Genomic DNA, 18,801 nt, shown 5'->3' with positions numbered 1-18,801 from the left:
ATATATATTATGCGTTACGTTTTAACAACATAATATTTAATAACCTTTAATATTTGTAATTATAGTTATGTATCTGACTTCAGATATCAAAAGGTGAATAAAGAGTGAAAACCCTGAAATATTTTGACCTCTTAATGCACACTTTCATTGTACACATACTTATTAATAGGCCTATATATTTATAATATGCTGATAATAAAATTGGTAATGCAAGATTTTAGAACATGCAAAACACAATTTCACTAGTGATCTCATACATTTTCCTATATTAAAATGTAATGTAAAAAATTCACATCCATTTTATGAATTTAAGATAAAAAAACAAAACAATTAAATAAGGCAGAAATCATTTATTAAGAGCTACAGTTTATAAAAAAAGTGGAAGAATAAGGAAACCCAAACATAAAGAGGAAACACAACAGCGTCCACCAGAATGTGGGAATATTAATGTATACACTTGAACAGATGTCAGAACACTTAATACAATACAACTGACCAGTGGAAACAAGGACATGCTGAAAATAACAGTGTTTTTAGGCAACATTAAAATAAGGAAGATTCACAGCATGATCTGTTTGGTCCAGTATGTTGTAATTAATAACTCATATTCCAGTAAAAACCTTAAGCTAAAGAAAGAAAATTAAAACCATATGCAATTTTAAATAACTTTTTATAAAATCATATAATGGACTGAGCCATTATAATGTAATGTAATTTAATGCAATGTATAATGTAATGTGATTTAATGCAATGTATAATGTAATTTAATGCGATGTATAATGTAATGCAATGCAATGTATAATGTAATAATTTAATGCAATGTATAATGTCATGTAATTTAATGCAATGTATAATGTAATTTAATGTGATGTATAATGTAATGCAATGCAATGTATAATGTAATAATTTAATGCAATGTATAATGTCATGTAATTTAATGCAATGTATAATGTAATTTAATGTGATGTATAATGTAATGCAATGCATTGTATAATGTAATGTAATAATTTAATGCAATGTATAATGTAATTAATGTAATGCAATACAATGTGCAATGTAATGTGATGTCATTTAATGCAATGCAATGTATAATGTAATGCAATGTAATTAACCGTCAATTAGCAGTTTAAAGAGGTCTTTTAGTTTGGACCAAAATTCTACATAGTCCAAAATTCCAGCATTTTGCAAAGAGTAAGAAAGCAATATAAGAAGAAAATCTCGAACAACGTCCACTGAGAGAAGACAGACATCACCTTACAATCATCTCACGACTTCACATTTCGTATAATTAACAAAAGCCAAACCGCTGATGTCTTCACAGCTAGCACTGATAGCATTAGACCTTGGATTACTCAAAAGGCATCAGATTTAGGGGTCTTTATGTGGGACTCTGTACATAAAAGGATTAAAATGGTGAAAAACACACTTGGATTGTACAGTTAGGTTTGATGCTTGTATCCTAAACGTCTGGTTACTCACTTTGGCACTTTAATAACCAGACAGACATAGTCATTATGTCTTTATATCACTGTCCAGCAGGCAAAACATTGTTTTTACTTCGTTATAATTTTAAACCAGCCTTTCCACCTGCTCTGTAGTCTGTGATCAAATAAACTGGGATGCTTATACTCCCAGCCCAGTGTGTGTTTGGGGTATTTTTGAAAGCTGCAAACGATAAGAGTTACGTTTAAAACAGTGTTAGTTTACCGTCATTGAGATTATAGTGTTTATCAATATTTTAAATTATGTTTTTAGTTTTGTTAACTATAAAAACCCTGATTTGAAACGCTACTACACACATACTTAAGTGGTAACACTTTACAATAAGGTTTGTTACCATTAGTTAATGCATTAACTAACAATAAGCACTAAATATTTATTAACCTTTGTTCATGTTAGTTAATAACAATGCTCATGTTAGTTCACAGTGCATTTAAAGATTCAACATTTGAGCTTAAAAAATGTCTAAACTAAGATTAATAAATGCTGTAGACGTATTGATTGAAAATGAAACCTTATTGTAAAGTGTTAGCACTTAATCTGTTAAATAACGAATCTAAAAACAAGACGGCGAGAGAAAGTGTTTAAATACATTATTTTTGAAAATGTACCTGCAAGACATACATGTATATTGTAATGCAAATGTAAAATGTATAGTTTCGACATGGTTTTCACATTAGAATGACGTCTGTTTTATGCATAATACCAAATCTCTGCATGTTTCAAGTATACCCCATTAAAGTGCTTTCTTAATGATTTGAGCCCGGCTGCAGCATTGAGTTTAGCACACGAGTCGATTCTCACACCAGCTGAACGCTCCGTGCGCGTAGCACACAAGTTGAGATATCGAAGTCTTCAAATGCGCATGAACTCTTGAATCCAGACAAGAGCGTGGTGTGAGACTCTCACTGGTTGTGCAGACAGTGTTTCTTTCCCTTGTTTTGCTCCATCAGTTCAAGCATCTCCAGAACGACGGCTCTGAGGGCGCGAGCGAGGTCCTCTGCGCTGTACGGTTTTCCCAGAGGAGGAACATGGACAAACGCAGATCTGCCGTCGCCCAGAAACAGAGAGGTGTAGTAGGTGTAGTCACACAGATACCTGAGGAAAGAGGATGGGGGATTTGGTTACACCTTATTTTAAGGTGTCTTTGTTACACTGTAATTATACATTTAAGTACTGACTAATATTAAGCAAATACATGTACTTACTAAAGGGTTAGGATTTGGGGTAACACTTTATTATACAGTGTCCTTGTTACATATGTTACATGTACTTACCATAGTAATAACAATAAATTATGCATAATCTAACCCTCAACCAAACCCTAATCCTACCCTAACCCTATAGTAAGTACATGTAGTTGCTTAATATTACTCAGTACTTAAATATATAATTACACTGTAACAATGTCACCTTAAAATAAAGTGTAACCGGATTTGGTTTGGTTTGGTTGAGGGTTAGTTGCATGTAATTATGCATAATTACAATAGTAACTACATGTAACATATGTAACAATGACACCGTAAAATAAAGTGTTACCAGGTTGTTGTTTTTTTTATAAAGCCCTGATCCAAAACTTGAGTCAGATGGCTGGATTCACGCCATTTACAAGTTCTCAGGCTCACATTTCACCATCCAATTAATCCCAGATGGATAAAATCAAGTCTCACTCTACATTCCTGGGCAAAATGAGGCCAAGCCAAAAATGGCAAAATATTTAGAGCCAGATTTACTAACCGCTTGTGCCAGGGCGCCAGTTAAAAAACTACTATCATGATTTACTAAAGACACGCAGTGAAGAATCAGCGCTGGAAAGGCGAGGACAGGGTTATTTTTGTGGCTGATATTATTGCATATGCATTTTTGTAGGAGTTTCCCTTTCAGATGCAAAATTTATGTGAGGAGAATATTTAAAGCGGTGATGAACTGAGAAATAAAATTTTCCTTGAGCTTTTGACATATAAGAGGTCATCATACTATAAGAATATCGTGTAAGTTTCAGAACTGAAAACTTCCTTGCAAGTCCAATAAAAGCTTTTATTGACACCAGGCACAGCGAACGACAGGTTTTTCAAAGTGGGGATCTATGACGTCAAAGGGTATCAAACCCCGCCTCCGCAGAAGAAGATCAACGCCTACTTCAACACTGCCGGTTTAGCCCCGCCCACCGATTCGCGCATTACAAGAAGCTCATTGTAATATGCAAAACTGTTATCCAATCATAGCAGTGGGCGTTTACTTCCAAGTCTTCAATGCAGCACGCCCATAAAAACCGAGCGTTTCAGGAGCTAGGCTCAAAACCAGGGTAGAAAATACCCTATTACTTATTCATTTTGATATTTTTGAATGTAAAAACCAAGTGAATGTCATAAGTTGACCTCAGACAACAAAAAGCCAGTTCATGACCCCTTTAAATGATCGTGCAAGGTGATTTACTAAGGTTTACGCTCCTCAATTTACTGGTGTTTGCGCCATTATTTACCACCCCAAAAAAGCATGTCTTAAAGGATTAGTTCACCTCAAAATGAAAATTTCCTGACAATTTACTCACCCCAGTACCATCCAAGATGTTCATGTCTTTCTTCAGTGGAAAAGAAATTAAGATTTTTTGAGGAAAACATTTCAGGATTTTTCTCCACACAATGGACTTCAATGGCAACCAAGATGTTGAAGTCCAAATCAATGCAGTTTCAAAGGGCTCTGCACGATCCCAGCTGAGGAATAGGGTCTTATAAATAAAATAAATAAAAATGTAAATACTTTTTAACCACAATTGGTCGTCTTGTGCTGGTCTGCGACACGACACATATTGCGTCATCACGTTGGAAAGGTCACTATTTGTCTGTGTACTCCAGTTCAAAAAAGTAGGTTAAAAAAATTCCATCTCATTTTCTCCTCCAACTTCAAAATCGTCTGACATCTTTGTTTTAATATATTATTATTATAAAAAATTAAAAAAAAGTATGACCTTTCCAAAGTAATGACGTAATACGTGGCGCGTCGCAGACCAGCACAAGACGAACAATTGTGGTTAAAAAGTATATATTATTATTATTATTATTATTATTAGAAAATGAGCGATCGTTTCGCTAGATAAGACCCTATTCCTCAGGTGAAGAACTTCAAAGCCCTTTGAAACTGCATTGATTTGGACTTCAACATCTTGGTTGCCATTGAAGTCCATTGTGTGGAGAAAAATCCTGAAATGTTTTCCTCAAAAAACTTAATTTCTTTTCCACTGAAGAAAGACATGAACATCTTGGATGGCATTGGGGTGAGTAAATTGTCAGGAAATTTTCATTTTGAGGTGAACTAATCCTTTAAACCAGACGCTAACTGGTAGATTGCGTTGGTCATTATGGAAATGATCATAATCTAGCGTCTGGTTTAAGACATGCCTTTTTTGTTCTTTAATTTGCGCATCAGTAGATCACACGCAGAACTTTCCAATCCCATTAGCGCTGTTTTGGAATTGCTCTTGCCATTCTATCTTGCCCTGTTTAGTAAATCTGCCCCTTAGTGGTCTTTTAATGGTCTTAAAGGGACGGTTCACCCAAAAATGAAAATTCTGTCATAATGTACTCCAAACCCGTTTGAGTTTCTTTCTTCTGCTGAACACAAAAGAAGATATTTTGAAGAATGTTGGTAACCAATCAGTTGTTGGACCCCATTGACTTCCATAGTAAGAAAAAAATGCTATGACAGTCACTGGGGTAGAGTTCTCAACGGGTCGGGTCGGCCCGACAAACCCGACGGGACCCGCGGGTTCGGGCCGGGTTCGGGTCGAAAATATAATCAAATGACTCGGGTCGGGTCGGACCTCGGGCTTAATCTTTTCCGCTCAGTAAAAAAAAAAAAAAAAAAACATTTATTAATCATCGCTGCTGTTCACCGTAAAGAAAGTCTTGCTGCTGCGTGTAACGTGCATCATGGAGAGGGGCGGCGGCAGACCTGACGCCGCTGCGTGCACGCCTTTAGTCTGGAGAAGAAGATGGAGTTGGTGAGAAGTAAACTTGCCGCAGGTGAATTCACCGTCGCTACTACAGCCTATTTATATATTTAAAGTTTATTGTTTCAGTTGTTTGTATTGTTAAAAGGCATGAACATTAAAGGTTGATTTGAATTCCCATCTGCTGGTCATGATAATACGTGTATGAGAGAAAAAAAAATCCGACGCGGCGTCGGGCCGCGGGCCGGGTTCGGGCAGATAATTCATGTTTATGTGTCGGGTTACATCGGGTCCGGGCTTTAAAAGCCACGGGCCGGGTCGGGTCGGGTTGTAATTTTCAGGCCCGTTGAGAACTCTACACTGGGGCACATCAACTCTTTGGTTAACATTCTTCAAAATCAAAATATCTTCTTTTGTGTTCAGCAGAAGAATGAAACATGGAGGTTTTTTGTGTGATAGACACATTTTTGGGTGAACTATCACTTTAACCATTTTAATCACAAATCACTGGTCGGGAAATTAGCAAGAATTGCACAAATACTGTAGATAAAGTTGTTGTTGTTTTTTTACAGGAAGAAGAATCAGTTTTGTTCCCTCAATGTTAATGCCTTCAAACTGTTCATGAGTAGTTAATAAATGTCTCCCAGTTAGTTTGAGTTTAATGTGAAACCAAATATTCACTAAAGGGTTCAAATCTGGACTCTGACCATCTAAAACATGAGCCTCTTGGCTGTCTTTGCAGTTTGTGCAGGAGCATTGTCTTGTTGAAAATGACATCTGATCATTCCTCTTTAGATAACAAATTTGCATATTTGGGAAGCAAGCCGTTCTGCAATATTCTCCTTTGCTTCGAATCATTAAATGAGTTTTCACAGTTAAGTAGCTCATCAGTTCCAGCAGTTAAATAGACACTCTTCCTTCATGCTTCACTGTGATAGAGATGCATTTATTATTATATTTCTCAGTAGATTTTGGAAGATTTCACCATGCGATTCATCACTCCACACACAACTTCCCATATTCGGGGGAATATTTGTTTTTCTGAGACAGCAATGGCTTTATAAGTAGTGCATTTGCTTAACTGTAGCTATTTTCCTGATCAATAATTTGTGGTTAAGACAATTAAAAGCTAAGTTTTTAGCCATTTTGGGCTTGACCCATGTTTTTGCTCACTGTTTCTTAAAGGGGTGGTTGATTATCATTTCACATTTCTAACTTTAGTTAGTGTGTAATGTTGCTGTTTGAGCATAAACAACATCTGCAAAGTTACAACGCTCAAAGTTCAAAGCAAAGGGAGATATTTGCTTTTACAGAAATCGCTTTTTAAGGACTACAACAAACGGCTGGTAGAGACTACACCACATTCCTCCCGGGTTAGTGACATCACCAACCCTAGAATTTACATAAACCCCGCCCCCGGAACACGATTTATAGATTATCAAGACAGAATATGATAATCAGTGACTAGAAGATAACTACACATAAGCTTCATAAATTCACCAGCTAACCATTCAGAAATGTTGTCTACATGTTGTCACTTCTTCTCGAGTCTCTCCATCTTTCTGACTCCGGTTTGAACATAAAAGGCTAAAAGTTTTTGAAATTTTCAGTGCATGTGTGTGTGAGGTAAAAGGACACGAGCTCTTGAAGCTCCGCCCCCTGTGCCGGGAGCAGCAGCTCATTTGCATTTAAAGGAACAGACACAAAACGGTGCGTTTTTGCTCACCCTCAAAAAGTTACTATTTTAACATGCTATATAACAATATCTGTGGGGTATTTTGAGCTAAAACTTCACATACACACTCTGGAGACATCAGAGACTTATTTTACATCTTGTGAAAAGAGCATTATACCACCCCTTTAATGAATATACTTTGTCACTCAGAAATAAGTAAGATTACAGAAGTAAAATGCCATTAAAGTCAGCTATTTTCATTAGCTGCGTTTGTATAAACCATAATAATCCGTTTGTAAATCGCACTAGTAGCACAGTTGGAATAAAAAAAAGTCACATCAATCGGAATGAATTGGCAAATTTCGATTGAAATTGAATTCAGATTGTAAAGGGTGATCCGTTCGATAGGACATGTAAACACCTGATCGGATGGAAAACCGAAACCGGAAAGTTCTGTGCATATGCAATGACAGAAATGGTGTAATGAATTATGACTTGTTAAATATATTGTCGTGTCAATCTAAAATTCTCCTTTCACTTGTCATCTGTGAAGTGCTGCAGTTCAGTCCTTGCTTCGGTCTCTCATCCACAGATGCGGGAAGGGGCGATAATGATAAATGTGCTTGTCGTCTTCTAATTAGGACCCAAAATAGATAAATATTAAATCTGATTAATATTAATAAGAAGCAATGGTAGGAGGCTGGTTATAATGCGCTAACGGCTGTATACTGGTGCAGTGTGAGCATGTCAAAAGATCAAATCCAAGCTTGAAGCTTGTGACATAAACCTGATCAATTTATTTAGCGTTCATGTAAACACTATGTTCGGATTCATCAATCGCAATGATTTTATTCCGACTGAAACAAAATGTGTCCATGTAAACGTATATATAATACAATGAGAACATACAGTACAAAACACACATACAATCTGCGGTCATAAGTTTACATATACCTTGCGGAATCTGCAAAATCTTAATCATTTTAAGAAAAATCATAAAAATTTGTTTAATGTTAATGTTTTTTTATTTAGCAATGACACAGTTTTAAGAATCTAGCATATGTAAACTTTTGAACAGCACGGTTTAAAAAAAAAAGTCATGTGGACTATATGTAAACATTTGTTAAGTGAAATATATGCAATATGCAAAATGTTAAAATTATTTACGTTTTAGAAATTCTGCAAGGTATCAAGTAAACTTATGACTGTAAGTGCACATATTATGTCATTTTTACAGCCTTGATTTTGTTTTTTCATGCTTGAATGTTGATTATTTCCCTCATATTCTCCATTGTTGCGGCTCCTCTCTTCCCAGTCTGTCAGTAACGCTCTGTTTACTTCCTGTCTCTATGAAGCCCCTCCTCCTGAAAAGCACACTGTGCTCTGATTGGTCGGCTGGATCAGTGTGTTGTGATTGGTCGAGCGCTTCGAGTGTGTTTGGGAAATGTCCCGCCCCTTCCCATAACCACCAGTTTAACACACTACTAACTAACTCAACCAGGCCCCGCCCCTTTATTCTGCGTATGAATTATTATATTCCCGGAAGAAACTCAAGACTACAATGGAGGCGTTTCAGGGAGTTCAGAAACACTGACTCTGATATAGAGAAGAACTCAGCAACATTACACACTAAAGAAGATGAACATGGAAAAAAGAATATCAGCATTTTACTGCGTGTTAGAGAAACGTCCATACCTGCCGGCGTCCTTCGATACAGACACAGAGACCCCAAGCCCAGAGGAGTTGACTCTCTTACAGACCGTGTCCATGTCTATGACAGAGGGAATGCAGTCGGGTCCTCCCTCCATACAGCAGCGGGACTCGGGACAGAACCGGCAGTTGTCCAGGCGCATGTAACCCTGGTTATGACCACACTGTTCGAGTGTTACTGTGGTGGCCATCCCCGAAACGCCAACGTGGACAACTAACTTTGAAAAAGCAGAAAGAAAAAAATTAAGCTTTTTAAAAAAAAAAAATAATTTTTTTAATAAAATGTGTTCTTAATAGGACTGTCAAAAAAGTTTAATTTCTGTGGTTTAATGCATTAAAAATAATTAATTTAATTAACCAGTGTCCTGGTTAAAACTGCTTATTTCTCTGGATTTAAACATTCTTGGAAACATTTGGGATAATGTAAGTGCACAAGTCTACAATATATATAACATTGTTCTAGTGTATTAAGTGTCTAGTGTCTTAAATCCAAAAATCTTACATATTGTGCCTTTAATAGGGCTGTCAAAAATTATGTTGATTTCTGTGGTTTGATGCATTGAAAATAATTAACCCAGCATCCATATTTTATACTATGCTAACATCCCTGTACTAGCGTCACCGTATATGATCACGTGATCTGTGCGCTGAACCAGCTCCGTGAGCCAAGAGATCCGCATTTATTACTTAGGCTATTTAAATAAACTCTGCAAACAATATTCCTCTTTAAAAAATTTTTTTTAAAAAAAGTATCAGCCGTATGCAAAGTGACCCATATTAGGGTTAAGGCCACTAAAAATGTGTACAATTGACTGATTTACTCATGGAGCCGCACTGAAATCCCTATATCTCTGGAAATTAAACATGTTGGGCCTTAAAAATTAAAAAACTAAAGTAAAAGTTTGTTAAGAACCAGAATCTAAAAGGATATTAAGAGATTCTTAATACTTCTTGAGTTAGAGGCATGCAAACTTCAGGCAAAAACAGTGCTTTTTTCCGATTTTTAAACTGTTACCGACAAACACACACACACACACTACATTTTTATATATATATATATATATATATATATATATATATATATATATATAAATAAAAAGATATACACACACAAATATACATACACACACAAATATATACATACATACACACATATATATATGTATGTGTGTATATGTGTGTATGTATGTGCGTACGTATGTCCGTACATACGTACATACACATACATATATATATATATATATATATATATATATATATACACACACACACACACACACATATATATACACACACACAAACTTTTATGTTAGATGCGATTCATCGAGTTGAGACAGCGCTCGTTTATACAGATAAACTCATTTGATACAACACAAACATGCGGTTATGATGTAATGTTTTAGGTTTTTCAGCGCGAGCATGAGTGATTTTCGGACAGGTGTAGTTACGCTACTTGTGGGAGGTGCTGTTTCCACAGAGATGGCAGAAGACTCTGGACGGTCTGATACTCCACAGGAACTTCAGCAACACAAAGGTTTATTTCGTCACCCAAACCCAGCTTCTTCAGCTCCTGAGAAGAGGACGTTTTTACAGAAGAAAACGTTACAGCTTCTCATCTTATACAGAATCAACTTTGTCTCACAAGTTTCTCCTGAGATTCCTGAAGAACAAAATTTAACCTGAACGAGTCGACAGACATTCACTATGTAGACAGCAGCTCAGAACATTAGATGAGAAATGTTTGCGTTCATATTGAGATCTCTGATTTTTGATTGCAAACTTGGTATATGATCAATATTGAGCACAGTTTGAGACATGATAGCTGAGATCTTCTGAAACACTGAAATGTACACATGTAATTATGGTCTTTTTCTCATAAGAAACTGAGAAGCAGATTGTTTCAGAATTAAAGAGTTGTTAAAGTGCCCCTTTCATGCAGTGTGTACTAAAGCTGTTTGTGAATGTAAAAGGTCTACAAAGTTTCAGAGATTAAAGTGCAGATAAATGGAATTATTGTCTCCCGAAAGAAATAATTGATTCTGAACTGAAACGAGCCGTCAGTAACTCCAGTTTTACTTCCAGCTGAACCTGCGTAGGTTTGTAACTCATTTGCATAATGCCAAACTATGGTCCTCATTGGCTGCCGGTGAACAGCGTCTCTTTGCTCCGCCCTCAAACACTGTAGTGTATCTGAGACTGGAAGAGTTTGTGTTGTTCATGTGGAGAAGACGCTGTTTTCTGCTGACAAAGCAAATCCACTGTGATGAGATTAATATGGTAAAACTGACGCCATCGTTACTGTTCGAATCACTGTGAGTCAAGAGCTGAGATTCAGATATGATAATGAGCGTTTGGATTCTGACACGTGCTGTAAGCGGTCGACCAATCACAGCAGACTGGGCCATCTGACCAATCAGAGTAGAGCAGGCTTTCGGAGAGGCGGGGTTTAAAGAGACCGAATCTTTTATCGAACCATTTCAGACACTAAGAGAAAAGAGCTGATGCTTCAACGTAAATGATGAGAAAATGAAAGTGTTTTTGATCTTGGATGCATGTAAACCTGTAGCAGGAGACTCCAAAACAACATTAGGAACCTTTAAAATAGCATAATAGGGGCACTTTAAAAAGATGTCATCTGTGCTTTCTGTCTACAGATTAGATCCAACCGTTGTTGAAGATTTCAGACGGCGCCGCCAATACTTGCAAACACTCCAGAACTGTCAAATATTATCCTTATCTAGTAATCATTACAAGTTGAAACTGCTGCCTAACATATTCATTCAGTCTGTTTTACTGAATACATGACATTAACTAACCACATAACGTATGAATATTATTGCAATTACTTTGATACACTCATCACTGAGTGATAACAGAATTGTAGCATTGAAACAAGCTGCTTTGAAACAATGTGTATTGTAAAAAGCGCTATACAAATTAAGTTATATTGAATTGAAGTTTACAGTTATGCGGAAGTCATGCATAAACAAACATAAGTACAGATCATAGTTCATGGTTGATCTGATCTGCTCATTTCCTTCAGGTGCAAATATCATACCTGTACTGCCACCCAGCTGGCATTGACCGCATGTTCACCAAACGGTCCAAAACCTACAGAAACACAGAGAAACACAACCATATGGCACATGTAACTGTCTTATATATATATATATATATATATATATATATACCGTATATACTTGATTCTAACTGGTCAATGGTGTCAATCTACAGTCAAACATTTTGAATAATGACACTAAACTGAGTAACAGTTGAAGAAGACATGAAGAATCAAATCAATATTTCATGTTAATGTATTTATTTGGTAATTAGCCGTATGATCGGCAGAATAATGTGCACTCAGCCAGTAATTATGACCCAATATTAAGAGTGAAACAAGACTTCTCGGCTTCGGATGACTGTACATTATCATCAACTTCTCTTTTATAACCGTTACACCCTTTAAACTCGACATGCTCTCAGGACAAGCTGGAGTCCAGAGTCTAAGACTGGATTTAATAAGTAACTGCATATTTTTATCAGTTCCATCAGGGGAAAAAAGTAATATTTAAATGTGCAATGATGATGGAGATCAGATGGTATATTCTTTTTACTTTAATATATTATAGTACTGAATGATTATACTACAGTACATACAGTCATATACAACAAACAGGATGATTATCATAAAGCTAAAACTATTAAAAACAAATTTGTTCATTTATATAAAGCTGAACCAAAATATAAATTACATGGAAAATGTTGCCTTGACTAATTGAAATATGTTTAACTTAAAGCAACAAATAAATAAAAACTTAAAACTGAAATAAAAAAATACTAAAAAATGATCATTTATAAAACAAAAATTGATAAAAAATATTAATCAAAATAGAAATATATTATAATAATATCATTTAAGCAATACTGAAATAACACTGACTCCAAACACTTCAAAGAATTAATTAGTAAAGTATTGTAGTAAATGTCCAAACAAACATAATCGAACATATACATGGTAGACGTCCCAAAACAGTACTATGGTAAATATAAAAATTGAAAATTAGACTTTGTATTACCATGGTAAATGATAAAAACATGAGTATCATAGACAGTAATAGTAAAATACATGGTATATCAACACAGTAACTCAAGAAAAGACCAGACAAGACAAGACAATACTAGACAAGACACGAAAAGACAAGACAAGAAAAGAAAAAGAAAGCAAAAGAGACGCAGACTCTAGAAAAACTCTTAAAACTACAACAAAAACCACATGATCCATCAAAAACATTCCGTTTTCCGCTACCAAGACTTCCATCACAGTTTACCTGTCACGATCACCGTCTTCTTCTGGTCCATCACTGACAAACAAGCGAGTTTCGATCAAGAACAGAAGAATGACCATCAGATGAGATCTTCACAAACTGACATAAAGAACATCATGATCAACGACTCTTCCTCTCTTTCTCTCTGTCTGAACTGAGATCAGGGGTAACGGCGCACAGCAGCGCCATCTGTTGCCTGGCTGTATTTACCCTCGGGAATTATATTAAAAAAATATAAATAAATAAAAACTATCACCACTTTATATAAATCCTCGAAGATGATTATATAAATATATATGTTGTACGTTTGTTTATTATATTAATAATTATGTTGCCAAGACGATAAATACTCGTAAAAATCCCATTGACTAACATTGACGGAATGTTCAAATGAGCCAAGACTGTTCAAACTCCAACTGTCAAAATTCTAATTGAAACATCTATCTATCTATCTATCTATCTATCTATCTATCTATCTATCTATGTCGTTCTATATCTTACTAAATCATGTAGTAAAATGCTAAAACATGCTAGCACATTGCTAGCATGTTTCTAACATGAATTAAACGTGACTATATGTTAATGATTTAAAACATTGTTAATTAGCATATTGTTTTAAGACATTAGCAGCACACTAGCAGGATTTAGCACATTGCTAGCATGTTTTAGCATGTTGCTAGCATGATTTAGACTGATAGACTGTAGCCTACTATTGCCTTCTAACTTCAATTAGCGTAAACTTCAAACTACTTCAAACTGAAAAACTTCAAGCTTTTACAATTAAAACTCCTTCAAACTTTCTGTCTTGGCAAACTTTTCTATCTAGTTGAACTTTATCATGCACTTTACAGTGCTGTTAAAGTTAGACAGGAACAAAATGGCACAGAGGCATTTATTTCTGCAAAATAATTCTTGCTCTTTAGAATAATATTTGCCTAAACATAAATCAAGAAAGCATGCATGGACCTGCTTTATTGTGGAGTGATTGGTGGTTTACACATGTGTGCCAACACCCATAACTGAGATCTGGTCCAAACCTGTTTGTTTTAGCCAGTCCCTGCATCTTTAAAAGAATGGCTTCCCATTGAGGCAGAAGTTCCTTCAGGCGCTGAGATGATGCTAAACACAGTAAGTGAGGAGGTGGAGACACACATGTATGCAGGAAATTAATTGAAAATGAATGCCAACAAGATATAACATATAAAGTGCTGAATAGGGATCTTTTAATGGTCATACACAGATCTTTGACAGGTAATTCCTTGAGGAGAATTTTAGTCAAGAATCAATCTGCTCATATATATATATATATATATATCATATATAGCCTATTTAATTATTTATTTATTTATATAAATGGGGCGTTTTTAAGGGAGGCAGTGTCTCCTCAAAGAAACTGGATGAGAAAATAATCGATTTTACAAAAATAAAACAACGCAAACATTACAAAATGTGACATTAAAAAAGTGTAAGTCACTCATTTTCTAAAGTAACACTGTCCAACAGCGACACCCGTAGATGAAGTTATGCATCTCTCTTGCCTCCCTTGAGCCCTTTGAGTTTTAAAGTCCCCCTGTAGACGATAATTGTATCCTTTAAAACTCATCTTTGACCACCAAAATTACATGTTTAAAAATGTCTTCATGCCTTAAAATAGCTTGAATGTAACTCTACACCCTTGCCTCATTTAGTAGGCTATCAGTGATTCTATGAATATGCTAATTAGCCCCGCCTCCGCCAGAGATCCACTCATAAACTTGCTGAGGTAAAAACTGCTCAATAGTGTCGCTCTTTACAAGGTCGGACACATAACGTAATTAATATGATTTGTCTTTTGCTTGACTATCAAACAGTTAATAATGTGTTGCTAATGTTACACAAACCATGTTCTCATGGCATCTCAGAGTCAGACAGCTGCTTTCTAACAATCAGCATCCTTAGACACGCTTTGAACATCAGTGGAAAAAGCCATTTAGTTCATCATAACATCGTAATATACATCAAACACCCGCTATATTTCTAAATCGTGTCTCTCCAGACTCCCCTACTAGATCGCTGTTAATGATATGCTAAAGCCTGCCCCCTCGTGACCTGATTGGTTACAAGGTAGTTTGTGACGTCAGAAACACCAGCGATTTCAAAGCGTGTTTTTGAGACTGTCTTTGGTTCATTGCAGTTTTAAGGAGGAAATACTCAGCAATGCTGTCGACTTATGAATTTACACATGCTTTGTCTTAAAGCAGATTAAAAACACCACATAGACACATAAACAACATTAAAAGCTGGATTTTCACCTCAAGGGGACTTTAACAGACCACCTAAAGCGAGCGCTGGGTTTGGTGGGGGGTAACTGAGAATGAATGGGGGGAAAGTCACATGAGAGGAGGCAATGCCTCCATCGCGCTGATTGGATATGATCGTTATGATTGGATATGATTGGTTCGTGCGATAAATCCCGCCTCTTGTTTTTGTGCACGTTCTCGAATCGGCCTGAATGAAGATAATGATGGTGTTAAAGGAGAACTCCGGTCAATTTTAACATTGAGCTCATTTTTTTGTACATTTGGAGTGCTGTCAATACAGAGAACAACGACAAAAATCGGTGTTGCCTACACCGAGTTATTCTATTTTTAAAATTTGCACCCTGTTGACTTCAATGGGGCAAGTACTAAACCTGCTTTTAGCCTCTTAACATCCTTGATGTGTCATTACAAGTGCACAGAAAATGTGAGTGATTCCTTCAGAGTGAACACGAGTGAATCTGACTGCAGTAGATGTGAAAGATATGTATAAAAATGATGTTATTTAAGCCAGCGCACATACCTGTATTTACATCCTGTTTTCGGTTGAAGTCCAAAGTAGTCGATTGCCGAGTTCACACGCATAGGTTTAGTACCTAAGTAAATAACTCATCCACAGATATCACGTCAAAATCAAACTTTAGTTTAGTGAGCAAAAAGCTTGAGGAAATTAAAGGTATCTTCATGTCTGTGACCAGTGAGTACAAGCTTGATGACTGCTAAAAATAAGAGGACTATATATATATATATATATATATATATATATATATATATAGGGGTGTGACCATACCCTCATGTCACGATTCGATATAGGCCTATATCACGATACGATATTATTGCGATACTCCAAGAATGATAAAAGGTTAACAAAAAATGTACTGTTGATTAAAATGCTAAATTTGCTATTACATTGTGTGTGTAAATGAATAGACTCGGACTTGGTGCTGGAAACCCAATGTACAGGACAATAGAGACACCAGAATAAAAACATTGATGATTCTGAAGCTGAAAATACAGAATTATTTTAGATGAATATCTTTACTCTGTCACTGACTTGATATAATTGAAATAACACAGACCACTTTTTACACAAATATTCCCCCATTGCAATATTATATTATATATAGTAGTTCCTCACACAGTAATCTTTTTGGGTGAACTATCCACAATACTGTCACAATCAATAAAACATATTGCTACATTTTTGGATTGCGAAATATTGTGAGACGATATATTGTTATACACCCCTAATATTTACACATACATAGGTTTATAAAGTAAAATGTTGTTTTTGATTAAACAATAATGGCTTTCAGTGTGCATAACTATCTGTTGTACCCTCTTTATTTTTCCTCATCCGTTGCTGGTAAAAATCAGTCTGTTCTTCTTCTTCTTCCACCCACTCATGCTCTGCACATCTTCACCCCCGCTTCATTCACCTGCCTCTGCGTCAGAGCCCATGTCAGTGTTGCCATGGCAACGGATGATGATGCTGATGATGCTGATGATGCTGCTTCTATTCTCTGATGCAGTCGGTCTACAGACGTCATCGCCTCCCATTCAGATCTGCGCATTTATCCACTCTCTTCTTTCTCAGTCTCACCGCCTGCAGTGTTATTTATAGAAATCCACACAGCAGCTAATTCAATTCATGAATGCAATTTAACTTCAAAGCATCTTCACGTCCCTCAAGATTAGGATTTCTAAATAAAGCTGTCATGTTCCCTTCCCTTCATTAAGTGATATTTGTACAGTGGCAGAAAGCAAAATGCTATGCAACAACGTTTTGTTTGCAACTATTTATATTTTGCATACATTATGCAGTAGTAATATGCAAGCTTAAAATATATGGGAAATAAAAGAAATATGTTTGACTAAACTAAACTGCAACAAGTTTGCTACCAAATCCACATTTCGTCTAATATGAAGTGTATATACTAATATTTAAATGCATTTAAAAGCAAATTATTTGCTAAGTATGAATATAACAATAATTCTGGCAGATATCCATTCTGTCATATATCTGAAAACATTAAAATACTCTTCATGTTGCTAATATATATATTCTTCGTATGACACATGACCGAAGTGCAAAATATATAAAAAAATGTTTATGAAACATAATGTTTCAACAGTATAGCCTGTGTATATTATCCAACATACTTTTAGGTCGGACAATAAAACTATAAATGCTTATAAATTGCTTACAAGAGAGATGAAAGTCTGCAAGTGCACTCAAATAAATTAAAATAAGCTTTTTTTTTTTTTTTACGATTTACGCATTTCAATTAATAGTAAATTCTATCAAATTGAATTGAGCAATCCTTCAATATTATTCAAATTATGAATTAAGAATTTTAAATGAGTAAAAAAAACTAGAGCTTAATAAAACACTGAAATGTAAAAAAATATATATATAATAATTTATGAATATGAATCAAATTAAATGGTTATTTCACTCGTTTTATTAAGATTTATGCAAAATGTTTTACTAAACTCTGTTTGTTTTTTACTCATTTAAAATTCTTAATGCATAATATGAATAATATGTAAGGATTATTCAATGGAATTTTACCATTAATTGAAATGCATAAATCTTGAAAAAAAGGCATATTTTAATTGATAAGCATTATGCAATTTATAAGCATTTTATTGTCCGACCTAAAAGTATGTTGGATAATATACACAAGCTATTGAAACATTATGTTTCATAAACATTTTTTAAATGCTTTTATAGCCAATATCCTTTTCACTTCAGTTTCAGCACTTTTGCATAATCTTGGGGGGGAGGGGGGGGGGGGGGGAGCTTTATAAAATGCTAAAAACTGAGTTTTGAGTGTGGCTTGTGCATATATAGGCTTACATTTTAATATCTAATATTTAAAGTGTATATTATGTACAGTGGGATCAACAAGTCTGGGCAAAACTGGGACACCAGAAACCTGTAAATAAATAAAGTTTAACGACTTGGGATTCATAAAATGATTAGGAAATATTCATATCTCTATTTCCAACTCAGTCTACTACACGAGTGTGGATTATTCCATCAGATAAAAAAGCTAGAGTGAAACTGGAACACTTGATCAAGCGTACAAAGACCTTCAACATGTTCAAAAATAAGGGAACATTTTCTCCCAGCCAGGCTGCCTTGTTTCCCCACCCTCGCGCGCTCTCTACGTTCGCTATGACATCAACCCACAATGCACCGCACTGTTAGCCGTTTACTCGCCGTCTCTGTGGCGACAGCGGCGAGCGCCGCCCTTTATGCAAATGAAACCGGAAGAAAACGTCATCTTTGGCCAATCTGAGCGTTCTAAAGTGACATAATGGAATTTTTAGGGATAG

At 35.6% G+C, this 18,801-nt stretch overlaps 1 protein-coding gene across 2 annotated transcripts; it reads right to left on the bottom strand.

The window, feature by feature from the left end:
• Window positions 1–339: 339 nt before the first annotated feature.
• Window positions 340–13,315, bottom strand: pgpep1 (pyroglutamyl-peptidase I). Of its 2 annotated transcripts, XR_013821820.1 has the most exons (6): window positions 13,163–13,310; window positions 11,893–11,945; window positions 10,288–10,404; window positions 8,820–9,052; window positions 2,036–2,598; window positions 340–1,816 (listed from the first exon to the last, which is right to left on the bottom strand). XR_013821820.1 is itself a non-coding variant. In XM_079876902.1 (5 exons), exons 1-5 carry the CDS (start codon window positions 13,191–13,193, stop codon window positions 2,406–2,408), a joined length of 627 nt encoding a protein of 208 aa, XP_079733028.1. In that variant the 5' UTR covers window positions 13,194–13,315; the 3' UTR covers window positions 340–2,405. The 2 variants fall into 2 exon arrangements, 1 of the variants encoding a protein (XP_079733028.1); XM_079876902.1 differs by having other exon boundaries at window positions 340–2,598; window positions 13,163–13,315.
• Between the last annotated feature and the right edge of the window lie 5,486 nt (window positions 13,316–18,801).

The sequence above is a fragment of the Squalius cephalus genome, assembly GCF_949319135.1.
Source record: "Squalius cephalus genome assembly, chromosome: 7".
Classification (NCBI taxonomy): Eukaryota; Metazoa; Chordata; class Actinopteri; order Cypriniformes; family Leuciscidae; genus Squalius; species Squalius cephalus.
This window is presented reverse-complemented; position numbering and strand designations above follow the sequence as displayed.

Coding starts and splice junctions, on each gene's coding strand:
- pgpep1 (XM_079876902.1), bottom strand. CDS start 13,193: ATGGACCAGAAGAAGACGGTGATCGTGACAG. Junction 11,946..13,162: donor GAAGACGGTGATCGTGACAG/GTAAACTGTGAT, acceptor GTGTTTCTGTAG/GTTTTGGACCGTTTGGTGAA. Junction 10,405..11,892: donor CCAGCTGGGTGGCAGTACAG/GTATGATATTTG, acceptor TCCTCTTCTCAG/GAGCTGAAGAAGCTGGGTTT.